The sequence below is a fragment of the Haliotis rubra genome, unplaced genomic scaffold (assembly GCF_003918875.1).
Source record: "Haliotis rubra isolate DU_JTF1 unplaced genomic scaffold, ASM391887v1 Scf30, whole genome shotgun sequence".
Classification (NCBI taxonomy): Eukaryota; Metazoa; Mollusca; class Gastropoda; order Lepetellida; family Haliotidae; genus Haliotis; species Haliotis rubra.
The window spans coordinates 1,989,550-2,012,509 of NW_025766969.1; the positions used below are offsets into that span (position 1 = coordinate 1,989,550).

Here is a 22,960-nt window from a genome sequence, read left to right on the forward strand (position 1 = left end):
ATCATAGCATCTAGCAAAGTAGGTGGCGTGGTGGGCGAGCTGTCGAAGGTGTCAGGCTTGGGATCCAGCGAGCTTGAGGTGCTGGAATCGAGCCCATCTGTGACTGGGTGTAAAAACCTTGGAGTCAACTTTGTGTGCAGACTCTTTCAGTGTTGCCACAACCTATAGTGTACAGTACACAACCCTATACACTTAAAAGAGCCCACGAATCCATTAGTATATGACCAGATGATCGCCACATGAATATGTTCAAACACCTGGTTGCGGTCACGGCTACGTGCAGTAAACTTGGACAAAGTACTGTGACTATGTGTCCCTGTCCACCCAGCTGTGAATGGTAGGGCTGTGCAGTATAACTGATTTACCGAAATTTACCGGTTCAGACATGAAAACGATACGTATTGCGATATGCTGATCGAAAACCGGTATTTTGACATGACAAAACTTTGTAACACTCTGAAATCTTCAGATATTTCCATTTTTCACACCGGAAGTCATGCGTTTGTTGTAAAATGGCTATCCCCAACAGCGAGCAATTTATTGTGGTGCCAAATACTAGGGCAAAGGCTTCAGTATGACAGCATTTGGGGTTGAAAAAGTTCACGGTAAATGGAACTATTGATAAGAGGAACGTGGTATGTAAAATATGCAATGGTAAAGTGAAATTCTCAGGCGGGATGATTAATATTTTTATTAAAGTTTATTCAAGCATAGTGATTTTGTTGTGTTTTTGCTTAAAAAATCAAGCATTGACTCGACTATAAGTAGTTTTTTTTTATATAAAACTTCTTGCAATATATTGCAATATGAAAATTCTCTGCAATACCCACGCCTAGTGAATGGGTACCTGTAAGGATGGGAAAGCCACATTAACTAGGTGCACCGAGTGGCTGCAAGACTTGTATACTCCCCAGGGAGTTGAGATTGATAATACAAAGTGCCGTTGAGATTGATATCCAGTGATCAAGGGAAAAAACAAAGCGCCTGTGGGTAGCCTAGCTGGAACTTGGTGCTGTATAAATAGATTATAATAATAATAAATAAGTACATCAGTAAGTTTGACCTATTTAGTGGGTATTCGCAGATTCCACTGACTGAGCTTGCCAAGTCGGCCTTTGCTTTTGTTACACCAGATGGATTTTAGCAAAGCAAAGTTATGCCATTTTGGCTCAAGAATGCTCAAGGTACCTTCCAGCATCTCATCAATGAGCTTACAGCCAATCTTGATTTTTGTCAAAACCTACATAAATGATATCATGACTCATTCCTTGGAGTGGGAGGAATACCTGAAGGTCAGTGCCTTCTTCGAGATACCTACTAAAGGCAGATTGACTGAAATCTTGAAGCTCAATCACAAGCTACAATATTTACAGGTCATGTTATATTGTAAAGGTTCAAGCAAAGTTGGAAGATATTTCAAAATTTCATGTTCCAAAAATCAAAACAGAACTATTTCTTGGTATGGCTTGTTACTACATTACTTTTTGTCATAGTTTCTCACATGTAACCTCTTGGCAAAGGGAGAAATTTGTTTTGGACAGCCATTCCCAGGGTGTTTTGAGCAGAAGACAGAGGCTGGTTATTCCACCAGAGATAAAGAAACTCTTGCAATTTGAAGTGTATTTGGCTTCTACTTCGGATCCTGTTGAATTGTACACTGATCCAATCCACTGACTTATCAAATAAAGAACAACAAGAAGTTAAAGTCATCAATATCCCCTGCAATGGCAAAATACTCTTCATGATTATGTCTTCGAGTTATGATTATGTCAAATTTTTAGTGTGTGTATATAGAAAAGTGGAAGGAGAGTATCGAAAGGTTTTTAAAGTTCTGCTCCAGAAAGGAGCACCATCACCAATTTCAGTCTAAGTCAAACTTGTTGCCATGGAAATGCCAAAAATATTTTATTCAGAATTCCAAAACTACCAAAAGGCACCAGTACACCACCAGATCTATGTATGTGCCAAGTTTGGTGAAGAAATATTGAACGGTTTTAGAGTTCTGCTCCGGAAAAGAGCACTACCACTAATTTCTGTTTTAGTCAAACTTGTTGCCATGGAAACGCCAAAAATGTTTTAGTCAGAATTCCAAAACTACCAAAAAGGCACCAGTACACCACCAGATATATCTATGTGCCCGGTTTGGTGAAGAAAAATTGAACGGTTTTAGAGTTCTGCTCCGGAAAAGACAAATGTGCACGCACGGGCGGAGTTCGTTTTAATACCCCCCGCAAAACGCGTTGCGGGGGATAAAAAAGTGCCTAATGCTTAGGAGCTTCCTTTTGCAGGAATTTGATTTAGACATTAAGCACATTAAAAGTGAAAAACAACTTTATTGCTGATGCCTCATCACAAACTGGTTGGGTGTGATAAGTTTTGATTGCAGTCATGATTCACATTTTGCAAATATTTCACATATTTATCATGCATGAAGTTGATTGTATTCAACAAGTTTGACTCATTATTGGTAAAAAATTTACTGCTACATAACAGTTGTTGCTGAAGAATCTATTTGATTATTTTTGATTTTTGTATGAAGAAATAAGCATGAAAATAAATGTTGTCTTTTCAGAATCTATCAACATCTCCTGATCAGGAGCCAAAGAACTTTGCAATTCATGTGAGAGAGTGTCTACAACAGATACGAGACCATCCTCATCCACTCTTGACTATGTTCAAAAATGGAAAACCACGATGTTACAAGAAAGATGTGTCAGGCATCTGGACTTTCATATGCTGAAATCTATTGGCAGAATTACAAACTGCCTGTTGAACATACTGACTGATTCAGGAGATAGTATTTTGTGAATTATCGCATGTTTTATGACTAAGTGAATTCAAGCAAATTAATTACCTAATCATTAGAACTGAGAGGGAATACTTTTATACATATAGCGAAGTAGAAAATCCTTTTTCAAAATGTTTCCGTGGATATGTGTACCACATTCTTAATATGAGTAGACCATTGATTGGGTTGTTGACATCAATGAGAAAATGAAGAGATGATATTAGTATTTTCTATACCATTTCTCAGGCAATACACAGATGAAAAATAAAAACATCAATCATTTTATAGACTGGTGCTTTCAGCATTTCTTTGTGTGACATCATGACACCACATAATAATGGCATCCCTAACAGAGCCAACGAAACAAGGAAGATAATCACAATGGTTCATAATATGGAAGTTAGCCTGAAATGTGATTATTTTTTTCCAAATTCCCCTAAATTAACATTATGATTTGTTTTTTTGTTTAATTAGCAGCAGTTAGCAATATTCCAGTAGCAGTCTATAAATAAACGTATCTGGACCAGACAATCCTGTGATCCTAATGTTTTTATTTCTCCAAAAATGTAAACTTACAAGAAAAAAACATTTTAGATTTTTTTTTTTATCCATATACACTTCATAAATTGCCAAAAGTAAAATACTTTGAGTATTTAGAAGGAATATTACTTTGACTGGTGTTTTTTTTTTTATATTTTTTTCTTCCCCTCCTGCCTTTAGGTTTTCTGAGGACAACAATCCATAAAACAAGAAACATAATTGGTCTGGCCTTATTATGCGATATTCTGCCTGATGATAACAGGCAAAGTCACAGGGTCATTACAGAATCAACTCTTGTTGAAACAGCTTATGTCATTTTGTACAGGTTTGTCCTTCATCAACATAATATGTACATAAGGACATTAGATAAGCAAAACCCCTATTTTCTCTGACTGAGCTACTTTAATGAACTTCTGCATAAAATGTGTCAGTGATTTCCATACCATATGAATTTTGTAGCGAAAAGAAAGGGTGGAGGAGAAACATAGCCAAGTTTACCATGACACAATCTGGTTTAATTGAAGACTGTACAGATTTGGAAAATGATGTCATTTCATGCAAAAACATTACAAATTTGACTCAACTGTCAGTACTGTGCACAACTTATTCACGGAATAGTGTCTCACAAGTCCAAATACTGACTTGCCATCAGTATCTTGTGTAAGCTCACTGCACACGAACAACTGATTCAAGAAGCCTCCTTATTCCTTGGATTTTATTCTGAGGAATCCTGTTCCATTCCTCATGCTAAGCAGCAGTCAATTCATTAAAAATATGGACAGATGGTTCTATCTGTCAAACACGATGGCCTAAAATGTCCCACAGATGCTCAATGAGATTGAGATTTGGACTTATCTCTGCCATGAGATGCTCTCAAGAGCATTCTGTTGTAAGAACTGGGTAACAGCACCTGCTGTCTGAGGCCTGGCATTGTCATCCACAAATATGGGTGTTGTGGCTTGAGGATAGTTATCAAAATGTGGGACAACGTCCTTCTCAAGGATCTCCTGTTGATACCAAGGCCCATACGGGTTACCACAAATAGGGTCCATCATTCAACCCAATGAAATGCATCCGCATACCATGATTGATCATCACTCAAAACAATCGTCTCCTGGATATTGTGGAGAACCATAGCTGTGTTCCTTTGACTCCAAACACGTGTACGACTATCCACCATATGCAATAAGAAATGACTCATCAGAAAAGCGAACCCTCTGACTGTTCCAGCGAACACATTTGATTTACACTAGGCAAGTCATGCTGCATTGTGAGCTGGCTACAGTTTTGTGGGTCTGCTGGTCCTGTATCCTGCTGCTTTCAGCCAATTCCTGAAGGTTCCCCAGCAGGCACATGAACGTTTAATAGACGTTTAAATGATGTCTACATTCAACATTGAAATGACATCTTATTGTAGTTTAAAGTGGAAGTCTAGAAGACGTTGAAGCATAAACGTTGTTTATGGTCTAAAGGTAGACCTCATCTAAACGTTTAAAATATGTTTAAAAGATGTGTAATATCATATGGGTTTGATGATGCTGCATGCCTATCGTTTGCATAATATGCTGCAGTCTAGATGTGTTAGATATATGAGATAGAGAGAACTGGGACCAGTGTGCGAAGTAGTTTCCAAATTTTACTAGCCAGTCAGGCTAGCTATGCCTGAAAGTTTCTAGCCCACAAAATATTTCACTAACCCGAAATTCAAATGTAGAAACTAAGCAAAATATTAGACAAAGGTAAAATACCATCATTCATCAGGCCATGATCTTGCATGATTTAAAAGTGTATTATAAGTTAACAAAGTCGGAGAGAGTGATATATAGTGATAAAAAATGACCCCATGAAACTTCAATAGCCAGTCGGGCCAGTGACTGTGGAGATTTTCTGGCCCAACTGGATTTTTACTAGCCTCGGGCTAGCAGGCCAGCCGCTATTTCGCACACTGATTGGAACTCAGATTTATTTAATGACAACAATAATAAGTTAAATGGTAATAAAGTAAGAACCTACAGACTGTTTAAAAAGGAAATATCTACTTCAGCATATGTGAAAATGCCAATTTCAAGACAACAAAGAACATTAGAAGCATCACTGAGGTGCGGTTAAACCTGCCTCTCAACATTGAAAGAGGTAGATACACCAAGCCTATTAAAGCTCTTAAATTAGAGAAACATACTTCTTACTTCATGCAACAAAATTACAGACTCTTTTACAAAGCTGTACAATCTGGGGAAATTAATTTGGCTTATGAGCACAGAAGAAATACAATATGGGCTGGCACTGAGCGTACAACAGATGTGATTGTAAAAGTGTGTAAAGTATTATGTACATTGGGATGTGTCGGTGTGTTTGAGTAAGTCGCTGTGTCTGTTTGAGTGAGTCGGTGTGTCTGTCAGTGTAAGTTGATGTGTCGGTTTGAATGAGTCAGTGTGTCTGTTCGAATGAGTCGGTGTGTCTCTCCAAGTAAGGTGGGGTGTCTGTTCTAGCGAGTCGACGTGTCTGTCCGAGTGAACCAGTGTCTGTTTGAGTGAGTCGGTGTGTCTGTCCGAGTGAGTCGGTGTGTCTGTTCGAATGAGTAAGTGTGTCTGTCCGATTGAGTTGATGTGTCAGTATCAATGATTTAGTGTGTTTGTCCGAGTGAGTTGGTGTGCCAGTTTCAATGAGTTAGTGTCTTTGTCCGAGTGAGTTGGTGTGTCTCTCCAAGTAAGTTGGTGTGCCTGTCCGAGTAAGTTGGGGTGTCTGTCCGAGGTAGTTGGTGTGTCTGTTTGAATGAATCAGTGTGTTGTTCTAACGAGTGGACGTGTCTGTCCGAGTGAGTCAGTCTGTTTGAGTGAGTCGGTGTGTCTGTCCCAGTGAGTCGGTGTGTCTGTCCGAGTGAGTTGGTGTGTCTGTCCGAGTGAGTTAGTGTGTCTGTTCGAATTAGTCGGTGTGTCTGTCCGAGTGTGTCGGTGTGTCTGTCCGAGTGTGTCGGTGTGTCTGTCCGAGTGAGTCGGTGTGCCTGTTTGAATGAGTCAGAGTGTGTCTGTCAGATTAAGTTGATGTTTCAGTTTGACTGAGTCGATGTGTTTTTATCCAAGTGAGTTGGTGTATCTGTCCAAGTGAGTCGGTGTCCTTGTTCGAGTGATTCGTTGGGTCTGTCAAAGTAAGTTGATGTGTCAGTTTGACTGAGTGGGTGTGTTTGTCCAAGTGAGTTGGTGTGTCTGTCCAAGTGAGTCGGTGTGCCTGTTTGACTGAGTCGGTGTGGTTGTTCGAATGAGTCGGTGTATTTGTCAGTGTAAGTTGATGTGTCGGTTCAAATGAGTCGGTGTGTCTGTCCGAGTGTGTCGGTGTGTCTGTCCGAATGAGTCGGTGTGTTTGTCCCAGTGAGTCAGTGTGTCTGTCTGAATGAGTCGGTGTGTTTGTTCGAGTGAGTCTGTGTGTCTGTAAGACGAAGTGGATGTGTCTGTTTTAATGAGTCGGTGTGTCTGTCCGAGTGAGTTGGTGTGGCTGTCTGAGTGAGTCGGTGTGTCTGTTTGAATGAGTCGGTGTGTCTGTCCGAGTGAGTTGGTGTGTTTGTTCGAGTGAGTCGGTGTGTGTCCCAGTGAGTCAGTGTCTGTTCGAGTTAGTCCTTGTGTCTGTCGGAGTTAATCAGTGTGTCTGTCCGAATGAGTCGGTGTGTTTGTCCCAGTGAGTCAGTGTGTCTGTCTGAATGAGTCGGTGTGTTTGTTCGAGTGAGTCTGTGTGTCTAAGTGTGTGTCTGTTTTAATGAGTCGGTGTGTCTGTCCGATGTGTCTGTGTGGCTGTCTGAGTGAGTCGGTGTGTCTGTTTGAATGAGTCGGTGTGTTTGTCCGAGTGAGTTGGTGTGTGTCTGTTCGAGTGAGTCGGTGTGTGTCTGTTTGAATGTGTCTGTTCGAGTTAGTCCTTGTGTCTGTCGGAGTTAATCAGTGTGTCTGTCCGAATGAGTCGGTGTGTTTGTTCGAGTGAGTTGGTATGTCAGTGCCAGTGAGTTGGTGTGTCTGTCAGGGTTAATTGGTGTGTCTGTCTTAGTGAGTCGGTGTGTTTGTTCGAATGAGTCTTTGTGTCTGTAAGAGTAAGTCGATGTGTCTGTTTTAATGAGTCAGTGTGTTTGTCCGAGTGAGTTGGTGTGTCTGTCCGAGTGAGTCGGTGTGCCTGTTTGAATGAGTCAGAGTGTGTCTGTCAGATTAAGTTGATGTTTCAGTTTGACTGAGTCGATGTGTTTTTATCCAAGTGAGTTGGTGTATCTGTCCAAGTGAGTCGGTGTCCTTGTTCGAGTGATTCGTTGGGTCTGTCAAAGTAAGTTGATGTGTCAGTTTGACTGAGTGGGTGTGTTTGTCCAAGTGAGTTGGTGTGTCTGTCCAAGTGAGTCGGTGTGCCTGTTTGACTGAGTCGGTGTGGTTGTTCGAATGAGTCGGTGTATTTGTCAGTGTAAGTTGATGTGTCGGAGTCTGTTCAAATGAGTCGGTGTGTCTGTCCGAGTGTGTCGGTGTGTCTGTCCGAATGAGTCGGTGTGTTTGTCCCAGTGAGTCAGTGTGTCTGTCTGAATGAGTCGGTGTGTTTGTTCGAGTGAGTCTGTGTGTCTGTAAGACGAAGTGGATGTGTCTGTTTTAATGAGTCGGTGTGTCTGTCCGAGTGAGTTGGTGTGGCTGTCTGAGTGAGTCGGTGTGTCTGTTTGAATGAGTCGGTGTGTCTGTCAGAGTAAGTTGATGTGTCGGTTTGAATGAGTCAGTGTGTCTGTTCGAATGAGTCGGTGTGTCTCTCCAAGTAAGGTGGGGTGTCTGTTCTAGCGAGTCGACGTGTCTGTCCGAGTGAACCAGTGTCTGTTTGAGTGAGTCGGTGTGTCTGTTCGAATGAGTAAGTGTGTCTGTCCGATTGAGTTGATGTGTCAGTATCAATGATTTAGTGTGTTTGTCCGAGTGAGTTGGTGTGCCAGTTTCAATGAGTTAGTGTCTTTGTCCGAGTGAGTTGGTGTGTCTCTCCAAGTAAGTTGGTGTGCCTGTCCGAGTAAGTTGGGGTGTCTGTCCGAGGTAGTTGGTGTGTCTGTTTGAATGAATCAGTGTGTTGTTCTAACGAGTGGACGTGTCTGTCCGAGTGAGTCAGTCTGTTTGAGTGAGTGGGTGTGTCTGTCCCAGTGAGTCGGTGTGTCTGTCCGAGTGAGTCGGTGTGTCTGTTCAAATGAGTCGGTGTGTCTGCTCGAGTGAGTCCGTGTGTCTGTCCGAGTGAGTCCGTGTGTCTATCCGAGTGAGTTGGGGTGTCTGTCAGAGGTAGTCGGTGTGTCTATTCGAATGAGTCAGTGTGTTGTTCTAGCGAGTTGGTATGTCTGTACAAGTGATTCGGTATGTTTGTTCGAGTGAGTCAGTGTGTCTGTCAGAGTAAGTGGATGTGTCTGTTCTAATGAGTCGGTGTGTTTGTTCGGGGGCGTCGGTGTGGTTGTTCGAATGAGTCAGTGTATTTGTCAGAGTAAGTTGATGTGTCGGTTCAAATGAGTTGGTGTGTCTTTTCGAGTGAGTCGATGTTTCAGTCAAATTAAGTTGATGTCTCTGTCCGAATGAGTCGGTGTGCCTGTTTGAGTGAGTCGGTGTGTCTGTCCGAGTGAGTCGGTGTGTCTGTTCGAATGAGTAAGTGTGTCTGTCCGATTGAGTTGATGTGTCAGTATCAATGATTTAGTGTGTTTGTCCGAGTGAGTTGGTGTGCCAGTTTCAATGAGTTAGTGTCTTTGTCCGAGTGAGTTGGTGTGTCTCTCCAAGTAAGTTGGTGTGCCTGTCCGAGTGAGTTGGGGTGTCTGTCCGAGGTAGTTGGTGTGTCTGTTTGAATGAATCAGTGTGTTGTTCTAACGAGTGGACGTGTCTGTCCGAGTGAGTCAGTCTGTTTGAGTGAGTGGGTGTGTCTGTCCCAGTGAGTCGGTGTGTCTGTCCGATTGAGTTGATGTGTCAGTTTCAATGATTTAGTGTGTTTGTCCGAGTGAGTTGGTGTGTCAGTTCCAATGAGTTAGTGTCTTTGTCCGAGTGAGTTGGTGTGTCTCTCCAAGTAAGTTGGTGTGTCTGTCCGAGTGAGTTGGGGTGTCTGTCCGAGGTAGTTGGTGTGTCTGTTTGAATTAATCAGTGTGTTGTTCTAGCGAGTGGACGTGTCTGTCCGAGTGAGTCAGTGTCTGTTTGAGTGAGTTGGTGTGTCTGTCCGAGTGAGTCCGTGTGTCTGTTCTAATGAGTCAGTGTGTTAGTCCGAATGAGTCGGTGTGTCTCTCCAAGTAAGTTGGGGTGTCTGTTCTAGCGAGTCGACGTGTCTGTCCGAGTGAGCCAGTGTCTGTTTGACTGAGTGGGTGTGTTTGTCCAAGTGAGTTGGTGTGTCTGTCCGAGTGAGTCGGTGTGCCTGTTTGAATGAGTCGGTGTGGTTGTTCGAATGAGTCGGTGTATTTGTCAGTGTAAGTTGATGTGTCGGTTCAAATGAGTCGGTGTGTCTGTCCGAGTGTGTCGGTGTGTCTGTCCGAGTGAGTCCGTGTGTCTATCCGAGTGAATTGGGGTGTCTGTCAGAGGTAGTCGGTGTGTCTATTCGAATGAGTCAGTGTGTTGTTCTAGCGAGTTGGTATGTCTGTACAAGTGATTCGGTATGTTTGTTCGAGTGAATCAGTGTGTCTGTCAGAGTAAGTGGATGTGTCTGTTCTAATGAGTCGGTGTGTCTGTTCGAGGGCGTCGGTGTGGTTGTTCGAATGAGTCAGTGTATTTGTCAGAGTAAGTTGATGTGTCGGTTCAAATGAGTTGGTGTGTCTTTTCGAGTGAGTCGATGTTTCAGTCAAATTAAGTTGATGTCTCTGTCCGAATGAGTCGGTGTGCCTGTTTGAATGAGTCAGTGTGTCTGTCAGAGTAAGTTGATGTGTCAGTTTGACTGAGTCGATGTGTTTGTCCAAGTGAGTTGGTGTATCTGTCCAAGTGAGTCGGTGTCCTTGTTCAAGTGATTCGTTGTGTCTGTCAAAGTAAGTTGAGTGGGTGTGTTTGTCCAAGTGAGTTGGTGTGTCTGTCCGAGTGAGTCGGTGTGCCTGTTTGAATGAGTCAGAGTGTGTCTGTCAGATTAAGTTGATGTTTCAGTTTGACTGAGTCGATGTGTTTGTCCAAGTGAGTTGGTGTATCTGTCCAAGTGAGTCGGTGTCCTTGTTCGAGTGATTCGTTGGGTCTGTCAAAGTAAGTTGATGTGTCAGTTTGACTGAGTGGGTGTGTTTGTCCAAGTGAGTTGGTGTGTCTGTCCAAGTGAGTTGGTGTGTTTGTTCGAGTGAGTCGGTGTGTGTCCCAGGGAGTCAGTGTCTGTTCAAGTTAGTCCTTGTGTCTGTCGGAGTTAATCAGTGTGTCTGTCCGAATGAGTCGGTGTGTTTGTTCGAGTGAGTTGGTATGTCAGTGCCAGTGAGTTGGTGTGTCTGTCAGGGTTAATTGGTGTGTCTGTCTTAGTGAGTCGGTGTGTTTGTTCGAGTGAGTCTTTGTGTCTGTAAGAGTAAGTGGATGTGTCTGTTTTAATGAGTCAGTGTGTTTGTCCGAGTGAGTTGGTGTGTCTGTCCGAGTGAGTTAGTGTGTCTGTTCGAATTAGTCGGTGTGTCTGTCCGAGTGTGTCGGTGTGTCTGTCCGAGTGTGTCGGTGTGTCTGTCCGAGTGAGTCGGTGTGCCTGTTTGAATGAGTCAGAGTGTGTCTGTCAGATTAAGTTGATGTTTCAGTTTGACTGAGTCGATGTGTTTTTATCCAAGTGAGTTGGTGTATCTGTCCAAGTGAGTCGGTGTCCTTGTTCAGTTTGACTGAGTCTGTCAAAAGTAAGTTGATGTGTCAGTCCAAGACTGAGTGGGTGTGCCTGTCCAAGTGTGTTGGTGTGTCCTTGTCCGAGTGAGTCGGTGTGCCTGTTTGAATGAGTCAGAGTGTGTCTGTCAAATTAAGTTGATGTTTCAGTTTGACTGAGTCGATGTGTTTTTATCCAAGTGAGTTGGTGTATCTGTCCAAGTGTCGTGGTGTCCGTAGTGATTCGCTGTCCAAAGTGAGTTGATGTGTCTGTTTGACTGAGTGGGTGTGTTTGTCCAAGTGAGTTGGTGTGTCTGTCCAAGTGAGTCGGTGTGCCTGTTTGACTGAGTCGGTGTGGTTTGTTCGAATGAGTCGCGTGTATTTGTCAGTGTAAGTTGATGTAATGAGTTCAAATGTGTCGGTGTGTCCGTCCGAGTGTGTCGGTGTGTCTGTCCGAATGAGTCGGTGTGTGTGTCCCAGTGAGTCAGTGTGTCTGTCTGAATGAGTCGGTGTGTTTGTTCGAGTGAGTCTGTGTGTCTGTAAGACAGAAGTGGATGTGTCTGTTTTAATGAGTCGGTGTGTCTGTCCGGTGAGTTGGTGTGGCTGTCTGAGTGAGTCGGTGTGTCTGTTTGAATGAGTCGGTGTGTCTGTCCGAGTGAGTTGGTGTGTTTGTTCGAGTGAGTCGGTGTGTGTCCCAGTGAGTCAGTGTCTGTTCGAGTTAGTCCTTGTGTCTGTCGGAGTTAATCAGTGTGTCTGTCCGAATGAGTCGGTGTGTTTGTCCCAGTGAGTCAGTGTGTCTGTCTGAATGAGTCGGTGTGTTTGTTCGAGTGAGTCTGTGTGTCTGTAAGACAAGTGGATGTGTCTGTTTTAATGAGTCGGTGTGTCTGTCCGAGTGAGTTGGTGTGGCTGTCTGAGGTGAGTCGGTGTGTCTGTTTGAATGAGTCGGTGTGTCTGTCCGAGAGTGAGTTGGTGTGTTTGTTCGAGTGAGTCGGTGTGTGTCCCAGTGAGTCAGTGTCTGTTCGAGTTAGTCCTTGTGTCTGTCGGAGTTAATCAGTGTGTCTGTCCAAATGAGTCGTGTGTTTGTTCGAGTGAGTTGGTGTGTATGTCAGTGCCAGTGAGTTGGTGTGTCTGTCAGGGTTAATTGGTGTGTCTGTCTTAGTGAGTCGGTGTGTTTGTCCAGTGAGTTGGTGTGTCTGTAAGAGTAAGTGGATGTGTCTGTTTTAATGAGTCAGTGTGTTTGTCCGAGTGAGTTGGTGAGTCTGTTCAATGTCGGTGTGTCTGTCCGAGTGTGTCGGTGTGTCTGTCCGAAAGTGTTGTTGTGTGTCTGTCCGAATAAGTGGATGTGTCTCAAGTAAGTTGGGTGTCTGTTTGAATGAATGAGTCAGTGTGTCTGTCGAGTGAGCCAGTGTCTGTTTGACTGTGGGTGTCGTCCGAAAGTGTGGGTGTGTCTGTCCGATTGAGTTGATGTGTCAGTTTCAATGATTTAGTGTCTTTGTCCGAGTGAGTTGGTGTGTCTCTCCAAGTAAGTTGGTGTGTCTGTCCGAGTGAGTCGGTGTCCTTGTTCGAGTGATTCGTTGGGTCTGTCAAAGTAAGTTGATGTGTCAGTTTGACTGAGTGGGTGTGTTTGTCCAAGTGTGTTGGTGTGTCTGTCCAAGTGAGTCGGTGTGCCTGTTTGAATGAGTCAGAGTGTGTCTGTCAGATTAAGTTGATGTTTCAGTTTGACTGAGTCGATGTGTTTTTATCCAAGTGAGTTGGTGTATCTGTCCAAGTGAGTCGGTGTCCTTGTTCGAGTGATTCGTTGGGTCTGTCAAAGTAAGTTGATGTGTCAGTTTGACTGAGTGGGTGTGTTTGTCCAAGTGAGTTGGTGTGTCTGTCCAAGTGAGTCGGTGTGCCTGTTTGACTGAGTCGGTGTGGTTGTTCGAATGAGTCGGTGTATTTGTCAGTGTAAGTTGATGTGTCGGTTCAAATGAGTCGGTGTGTCTGTCCGAGTGTGTCGGTGTGTCTGTCCGAATGAGTCGGTGTGTTTGTCCCAGTGAGTCAGTGTGTCTGTCTGAATGAGTCGGTGTGTTTGTTCGAGTGAGTCTGTGTGTCTGTAAGACGGCAGAAGTGGATGTGTCTGTTTTAATGAGTCGGTGTGTCTGTCCGAGTGAGTTGGTGTGGCTGTCTGAGTGAGTCGGTGTGTCTGTTTGAATGAGTCGGTGTGTCTGTCCGAGTGAGTTGGTGTGTTTGTTCGAGTGAGTCGGTGTGTGTCCCAGTGAGTCAGTGTCTGTTCGAGTTAGTCCTTGTGTCTGTCGGAGTTAATCAGTGTGTCTGTCCGAATGAGTCGGTGTGTTTGTCCCAGTGAGTCAGTGTGTCTGTCTGAATGAGTCGGTGTGTTTGTTCGAGTGAGTCTGTGTGTCTGTAAGACGAAGTGGATGTGTCTGTTTTAATGAGTCGGTGTGTCTGTCCGAGTGAGTTGGTGTGGCTGTCTGAGTGAGTCGGTGTGTCTGTTTGAATGAGTCGGTGTGTCTGTCAGAGTGAGTTGGTGTGTTTGTTCGAGTGAGTCGGTGTGTGTCCCAGTGAGTCAGTGTCTGTTCGAGTTAGTCCTTGTGTCTGTCGGAGTTAATCAGTGTGTCTGTCCAAATGAGTCGGTGTGTTTGTTCGAGTGAGTTGGTATGTCAGTGCCAGTGAGTTGGTGTGTCTGTCAGGGTTAATTGGTGTGTCTGTCTTAGTGAGTCGGTGTGTTTGTTCGAGTGAGTCTGTGTGTCTGTAAGAGTAAGTGGATGTGTCTGTTTTAATGAGTCAGTGTGTTTGTCCGAGTGAGTTGGTGTGTCTGTTCGAATTAGTCGGTGTGTCTGTCCGAGTGTGTCGGTGTGTCTGTCCGAGTGTGTTGGTGTGTCTGTCCGAATGAGTCGGTGTGTCTCTCCAAGTAAGTTGGGGTGTCTGTTCTAGCGAGTCGACGTGTCTGTCCGAGTGAGCCAGTGTCTGTTTGACTGAGTGGGTGTGTCTGTCCGAGTGAGTGGGTGTGTCTGTCCGATTGAGTTGATGTGTCAGTTTCAATGATTTAGTGTCTTTGTCCGAGTGAGTTGGTGTGTCTCTCCAAGTAAGTTGGTGTGTCTGTCCGAGTGAGTTGGGGTGTCTGTCTGAGGTAGTTGGTGTGTCTGTTTGAATGAATCAGTGTGTTGTTCTAGCGAGTGGACGTGTCTGTACGAGTGAGTCAGTGTCTGTTTGAGTGAGTCGGTGTGTCTGTCCCAGTGAGTCGGTGTGTCTGTCCCAGTGAGTCGGTGTGTCTGTTCAAATGAGTTAGTGTCTGCTCGAGTGAGTCCGTGTGTCTGTCCGAGTGAGTCCGTGTGTCTGTCCGAGTGAGTCAGTGTGTCTATCCGAGTGAGTTGGGGTGTCTGTCAGAGGTAGTCGGTGTGTCTGTTCGAATGAGTCTGTGTGTTGTTCTAGCGAGTTGGTATGTCTGTACAAGTGATTTGGTATGTTTGTTCGAGTGAGTTGGTGTGTCTGTCAGAGTAAGTTGATGTGTCTGTTCTAATGAGTCGGTGTGTTTGTTCGAGTGAGTCGATGTGTCTGTCCCAGTGAGTCGGTGTTTCAGTAATATTAAGTTGATGTGTCTGCTCGAATGAGTCGGTGTGTCTGCTCGAGCGAATCAGTCAGAGTAAGTTGATGTGTCGGTGTGTCTGTCCAAGTGAGTAGGTGTATGTCCCAGTGAGTCAGTGTGTCTGTCCGAATTAGTCGGTGTGTCTGTCCGAGTGAGTCGGTGTACCTGTCCGAATGAGTCGGTGTGTTTGTTCGAGTGAGTCTGTGTGTCTGTAAGAGTAAGTGGATGTGTCTGTTTTAATGAGTCGGTGTGTTTGTCCGAGTGAGTTGGTGTGTCTGTCCGAGTGAGTTGGTGTGTCTGTTTGAATGAGTCGTTGTGTCTGTTCGTGTGAGTCAGTGTGTCTGTCAGATTAAGTTGATGTTTCAGTTTGACTGAGTCGATGTGTTTGTCCAAGTGAGTTGGTGTATCTGTCCAAGTGAGTCGGTGTCTTTGTTCGAGTGATTCGTTGGGTCTGTCAAAGTAAGTTGATGTGTCAGTTTGACTGAGTGGGTGTGTTTGTCCAAGTGAGTTGGTGTGTCTGTCCGAGCGAGTCGGTGTGCCTGTTTGAATGAGTTGGTTCGTCTTTTCGAGTGAGTCGGTGTTTCAGTCAAATTTAGTTGATGTGTCTGTCCGAGTGAGTCGGTGTGTCTGTTCACATTTTGGCGATTACAAGTGGGAAGTGACTGGTCCTGAGCAGCAAAAAGGAAGCCCTCAGTTTCACATTTAAGACCAGCCGACTTCATCCAGGGGAAGGAGTCGGTGGGATTGCTATTCTGTTCCACACTGCATGTATACACGATGCAATGGCTTCTCAGAAAGCTTCTCCACAAAAGACCGACTCTGGGCAGACTTGGTGAATAACTTCACTTGGTTTACTCCCATCGCTGTACCGTCCAGCAGTACAACGCCATCAGCAAAATCAACCTCAAATTTCAGATTTTGTCCAACAATTATTCTATTAATATTATCATTATTATTAATCGTAGTAGCACTACCATAAATGGAAGTCGTTTGTACTGACTCATGGAGTATGGAATGTCTTCGTTCCATTGAACGTCCACCCTTTGCAAACAAACCTGACCTACTGAATAATGATGGGTTGCACTTGTGTAAATATACAGTCTCGCTGCACAATGACTGTTTCTTTTAAAACAAGGTCAAACTTGAGAATAAAAAGCGAATAATTTGAAACGAGTGTTTAATTCTACACGAAGCTGTTACATTGAAGCCGTGTCACATAGAGAATGTTATGTAGACATATCCCTCTGAACTGAGGGAGATGCTTAATTGTGAGTGCTGGTTACTTTAAAATCAGCTTTCAGTGTTAGAAATCACACGCAGAGGGAGAGTGAGTGCTGCCATTTTTAAAGTGCTGATTACTTTGCAGTGAGGGTTACTTTCAAATTTCCAAATTGAAAAGCACTGTCTAATCGAACATTTGAAAATGTGCATAATGTTTAAAAACCTTAACAGCTAATGAATCCATGTAAAGTAAACATGAGATGTTTCATTTCACTTCAACCTTTGCTTTATTTCGCTTCAACCTTAATTAATTTAGGTCGGGTCGACACAGGTAGTAATCCTCACTACACAATTTTATACAGACCATAGATACACATTTTAATAATGATTTAATGCATAATGCATTACTTTTGTGTACTTTCATAGATGTTTTCATCAAATGCTACTGGTTGCCATGTTGTGTTTTCATGAAGTGAGGGACAGTTTCCAATCCTCAGGTTGGCTGGTTGTTTCAGACAATCCAGTGATCAACTGAATGAACATTAATCTACGCAATTGGGATACAATGACATGTGTCAACTAAGTTAGCGAGCCTGACCACCCGATACGGTTAGTCGCCTCTTATGAGAAGGATGGGTTGTTGATGACCAATTCTAACCCGGATCTTCACGGGCTTCGATCCTGAGGGTTAGGGATCCTTTCCAATCGTTAGGGATCCGGGATCTGACACGTCTGAGGCAAACAACCCTTTCCAATCTGTAACTGTAGAGTTTAGACCTTACCTTAGGGCAGTGTCATCCGAGTATACCCATTCGGGACTCATCAGTACAGGGTTAGGGTTAATCCGGTGAAGCACTTTACAGGGTGCACTTTTTTAGATTAATTAGTGCTGCTGAGGATCTTAAGACGCTTTTCCGGATTACTGACTTCGCTAACATAAGTCACGCAGTGGCATAGTGAGGTGCATGCGCAAGAATACTTAGAAGCAGGTAGAAGCGCAATGGCACAGCAAAAATAACAAGGTTGCCAGTTTTCCGGAAACCTACCTGAAACTGGGTAGTGTGAGAATCATGTTGGTTTCCGCTCGCGGAAACTATGATTGTTGGTTTCTGGCTGTTTCCTTTTTCTCAGCGACTGGAAACTACCGGAAACCAACAAGGTTAGTTTCAGCGACTGGAAACTGCCGGAAACCAACAAAGTTAATTTCCAGAAATGGAAACTTACAGTAAAGTATAATTGGTAGTTTCCATTGCATGAAGCAACTGGAAACCATCATTGATGGAAACTTGAATGAAACGAACGTAGAGGAAATTACTTTGACTCAATATATACCAGTATATGCAGCATATATCCAGAAACCTACATTAACCTACGTTAAACTGTCTATGTATTACATGTATATAGGTTTCAGTTTAGTGATCTCAGTGTTTCTGTACACCAGAATTCAAATAAAAGATATTGTCACATGAAACAAGATTAATTTCAGCAAAAGTTAAACCTAATTGAAAGAATATGGAAACTTAACATTCTACTTTGTCTGCTTTACGTTTTGTTAGGTAAACTTACAGATACCTTAAACTTATAAATTACTGAGGAACTGGTAAGGCTCCATTAGGTTTCAGTTACCCATTGGCTTTCCGTTTGTAATGTTTCTCAAAGTGATGCATACTAATACAACTAACTAGGAGTGGTTATGCACATTACACATAACTGTACTAAAAAGGACAATATGTTCGTAAATGTTCAATAAGGAACATAATACAGGCCACAACAAATTATACAGTAGACTCATAGACATAAAATTGTTTAAGTTTAACTTCATCTGCCAGTAGTGAATACTGTTAGGATTGAAAGAAAATTACGTCAATGAACGTTTTGCCTTTTAATTATAGTATTATCATTATTAATCCATTATTATATTTATAAGCACTTTGGAACCTCATAAATTTATAAAATGACTGTAATTTCTAGATATGTTATAGAGTACCTAAAATATAAGGGAATCATATTTCACACACATTTGCCCTAAGTGTGACTTAGTACATGTTGTCTGTCTCGCCTAGAAGAACTTCAGGGCGAAAAAATTGAAGTGGAATGATTTTGTTGAATGCTACAAGAAAAATAAAAACAAAATACAGATATCAAACTTAAAAACAACTAACGTTATAACAAACTAATGGGCTATTACCTTGTTCGAGAAATGTATCCATCAGTATCCACATAATGGAACAATATGCCATTCATCTGCAGCTGCCCAAAAACCTGTCCCATGTCATGTGACCGTGTTTCATTGGACACCAAAGATAATACACCTGACAATTTTTTACATGTCCACAATTCTGTTAAAAAATCAAATATTATCGGTTAATCCTCGAAGGAAGGTGGCTGTGTTTACACGACAGAATGTGGGTGTATTCAGTGATGTCTTACCTGGAAGTAGACCTTTGTTATTACAGTGAAAATCCTTTGATGTTGGAGGGTTGACGGTGCATGTTGTTTTAAGTGATTAGCTTTCTGAACTACCTAACGAAATACGTGACACGAACTCACCCCTTGTTCACTTACATAATGAAAATCAATGAATTTGAACTCACTTAGCTTGTTTTGACAATCATTGTTGAGACGTACAATAACAACGAAATAAAGAAGTTGTTATCCATAAAACTTGTTCTATAATGATATAAAGGTATAAATATCCGCTGTGACAATAAATACAACATATACTAGGCACATCAGTGTTCACAAATGGTGTTTCAAAGTCACAGAACATTGGGTCCTGTAAGTTTCAGATGTCTGTCTGACCCATTGAAAATGCACAGGACCCATGGAATAAAATTAAACACACATTTCAGATTTAATATTTCTTATAATTGACATTGAAATTATTAACAAACATAAGATTTATAAACAGCAAACAAGTGTCTCATGTCACATAAAACAACTTCAGTCAAAGTCATTGTGAAATATACAGTCAGACACTGTGGCCGGCGGGTTGTAGACTTCTGTCTGACCGTTGGCGAATCTGCCGGATTTGTCAGAGGGTCAGACGCTATTCGTGAACACTGCACATAAAGAAACTGTGCATACAAAAAATTTAAAATCTAAATTTCCCCTGCCCTTGCGATCGTTAAAAAAATTAAACGGCTATTGAATATTGAAACGCATAGCATGCAAAGGCTCACGTCTGCACAACATCATGAGGCCATTGAGATGGTCCGAGGGGGAATGTCTCAATGACAAGTGGCTGCACATTTCCACTACCACCGGAACACCATTTCTGCACTGGTGAGATGCTACCAGAACACAAATGATGTCATCGATCGGCCACGTTCTGGACGTCCACGTGTAACAACGCCAAGGCAGGACATATGGATAAGGGTGACCCATCTTCGCCACAGGTTTCAGACTGCAGTGATGACTGCCCGAACCATCCCAGGACTTCGCCGTATCTACCCCAACACAGTTCGACAACGTTTACGTCATCACAGGATCAGACCATGACGTCCCGCCATACGGCCTATCATGACACAACGTCATCGACAAGCTCGCCGAAATCATGTCCGCAGACCCTTGTTTTAGTGGAGAAATGTTGTTTTTACAGATGAGTCCAAGTTTAACATTTCCCATAGTGATGGACGTCAACGTGCCTATATACGCGTGGGAGAACGTTATGCACAGGCCTTCTTGGAGAGGAATCGCTTTGGTGGTGGTTCTGTGACGATTTGGGGTGGAATAACAGCATGCCAAAGAACTCCTTTGGTGATTGTTCAGGGCAACATAACTGGTGTGGGCTACAGGGATCAGATTCTTTGACCTGTGGCAATTCCTTTTCTGCAACATCATGGCCCTGGGTTAACATTCCAACAGGACAATGCCCGCCCTCATACGGCAAGGGTTGCTATGGATTTCTTGCAACACCACAACGTTGACTTACTGCCTTGGCCAGCAAATTCACCGGATCTCTCCCCGATAGAGCATGTTTGGGACAAGATGGATCGACGTCTACGCCGTCTTCCTCATCCGCCAGATAACATCCTTGACCTTGCAACAGAACTTGAAAGAATCTGGCGTAACATCCCACAAGCCTTCCTTGCACGTTTGATAGGCTCTATTCGTTGTCGATGCACTGCTGTTCTCAATGCCGATGGTGGACATACCCGTTATTGAGCTTGTGACATGGTCGTTTGACCCCTGTCCCGCTTGTGGACTCGTGACATCATTGTGATTGACTTTTCAATTGAAATTCTCCCAACTTGTTATGGTCTCATGATCCCTCCATTAAAGTTTATATGTACCTTTGACATTGTTATCGTACTTATCACCTGGGATCATATTTTGACATTGCACAGTTTCTTTATGTGGCTAGTATACAACATAAATATATGTTACAATGCCACTGATGATTTGTCTGCAGGCAGAATAAGTGTAATTGTGTTCGCAGACGCAGTTTCATACTTAATGAAACTACAGTGTAGACTGGATGCGTACTATGTACATGTATTATGAAATTGTTTTATCATGATGATGATTAAAATAATTTGTGCTAAGATGTCACTTTAATTAATTTTATTGTTGTTGCCATATCATGAATTAAGTAAAATATTCTCTAAAATCTGGTATTTTCTACGTTATATCACTTCGTTGTACAATTTATTTTATTTTCAATTTGGGAATTTAGTGTTACCTGCATGCTTATCATCACAGATTATGTCTGTTCTCCAAATGCGGTCGGCCTGAAAATCCCTGCGTGCCGCCCTTATTGTTGTTATAAACATCACAAATGTCTACTTCACGTTAATAAACCTCTTCAGTATACGTTAGTAACTCTTCAAACATAAACCCTACCTTTTGACAGGGCCCTTTTGACAAATACGTCGTGCCTCAGGCTCGGATGTAGCGACCTAAACGACAATAAGTATAACAGACATTTAATAGACAGCCCATGTTCTTGTGGACATCAGAGTGAAAACGCCCTACACTATTTCCTCACTTGCAGTAACTATACTCGGATAAGACTTAATATGTATTTTTACACTACCGGTTATAACCTGGATACCATTCTTAAGGAAAACAAAGAACTTACTTCCTGTGTAAACCAGAAAATAGTTGAATCCGTCACGATTATATAACCAAGACACAACGCTTCAAAGTTTCTCAGGAAAATAATTAAATTTACTCAACAACCTTCTCATGATTGATTTATATTTCTACAATGGCTTGTTAGACACACACAACTGTAACTCTCTAACGTTATTAGAGAATAGTTGTATTTCATGTAATCTGTATATATTTATATATATTTAAAAATATTATATTTATGCAATGGTCAGTATCGATGACGTCAAATCTTCCATTTCATGTTGTATTATATGTTGCATGGGAGCAGTGTTAATATAAGCAGTAATGCTTGTTCACCAATCCATCTTCATGAATAAAAATATGTTTAAATCAAATACGTCATGCAAGATAAAAGTGCTAAATCAATTAGCGTGTTATCGGTTAATCCTTTTATCTGTGTTTTTTTTTTTTGCTCAGCTGATAATTCCTTTTGCTGCACCTCCATGCATATATTACATAACATGTAGTACATAAGACCTTAATTTAAAATGTTGAATATTTAGTGCAGACATGAGAAATGCTAAATGGGAATCTTTGTCGGGTAATCTGAGTGATGTTACCACTAATTATCCCTGTTATAAATTCACCAACTGACCATCAACTGAATGATGACAAAAAAACAGGTGTACGTTTATATCACCAAACACGGTTACAGCAAGGGAGTTGTAATCGCTGTATTGCATGCAGTGTTAATTGCGTATAAAATCTTAGGGATATACGCTGTGTGGTTTTAAAATAATAGGTTATCAAACATCACATTGTTTCTTAATATGATTAAATATCGAGGTAAAAAACACAGAAATAGGATCAAATTGGATCGGTCATCATACGATCAACGCATCGGAAAATCTGAAAAAAGTTTACACTGCTGGAGTACTTTATTACGGGAAATACATCCACCGTTCTTATTGTTTCATTGTTTAGGTTGAAGAAATTCTGCCCACCTGGCAGTCAGACCACGTACTAAAATTGTTGTCCCGAAACCGGAAGCGCTTGATTTGGAATGAATGAGGAGAGTAATGCACTTTACCGGGCGCACTTTTTCTGATTAATTAGCGCTGCTGAAAGGGTAAGCCGACTATTGGCATGTTTACAACAGAATTGAAAAAAATATAATTGAGTACCCATAAGTCTTTGTTTGAAATGCCGCCATCTTTGTTCAAACGTTTGTTGTTGTTTTGAAGTAAAGTCTATGAGAGTAAGGTAGAAGAAATGGCAGTCTGTATACTTGCTACAGTTTTTTGACACATGGGAACATATTTGATAATCGAAGCTTTGGAACCAAAGATCCGTGAACTTGAGCGATCTCAACGGAAACCCAGGACAGGAATTAGCAGTACCCCGTCCTTGTCAGGTAGGTTTCAGATGAAATTCACAAACATATTCTCAAATGTATCTAGTGTTACAAAAAGTAAGATTATAGTTTTCTCTATTCATGTAAACATACCATTGCATGTTCATAAATGCATCCAGGTGATAATGATGAATAAACCCCAATTTTCTGTTTCAGTTTTACTTGTTAAAATATTTGATGAGTGTTGACATAGACTTCAGGGATCGAAATTCCCCTTATTTGCGTGCCGAGGGCACGGGTAATTTGAAAATGGCACGGATACAATTACTCAGATGTGCCATAATGGCACGCTTACAATTCACCCTACCGTCTTCATTTTTTAATAAAACTGACAAAATGTTTACTTTTGACATTCTGACATTCAAAACGTATCCCATAATGAAATCTTGCAACGTCTGTTATTTGTCATTCTCATGGGCGCCGCCATTTTGATTTCAATTGCGCATGACAGGACGTCATTCTTTGCATTCTGGGACAGGATGTTTACACCATGCGACGAAGCAGACGATAGATCTAGCTAAAATGTCCGAGAAGAAATACAAAACAATTTTAAATTTCTTCAAGCCCAGGCAGACCAAAATAAATGAAACCTCTGAAAGTGTTAACTG

General features: G+C 42.2%; 1 protein-coding gene across 1 annotated transcript in view; it reads left to right on the top strand.

Moving 5' to 3' along the window:
- The window catches only part of LOC124282570 (protein N-terminal asparagine amidohydrolase-like), a 655,781-nt gene extending 652,706 nt beyond the window's left edge, over positions 1-3,075 (top strand). Inside the window, exon 11 of the mRNA XM_046718580.1 lies at positions 2,573-3,075. Within this exon, the coding sequence (XP_046574536.1) occupies positions 2,573-2,740 (168 nt within the window). The 3' untranslated portion in view covers positions 2,741-3,075. The remainder of the gene's footprint in view (positions 1-2,572) is intronic.
- Positions 3,076-22,960: the final 19,885 nt, after the last annotated feature.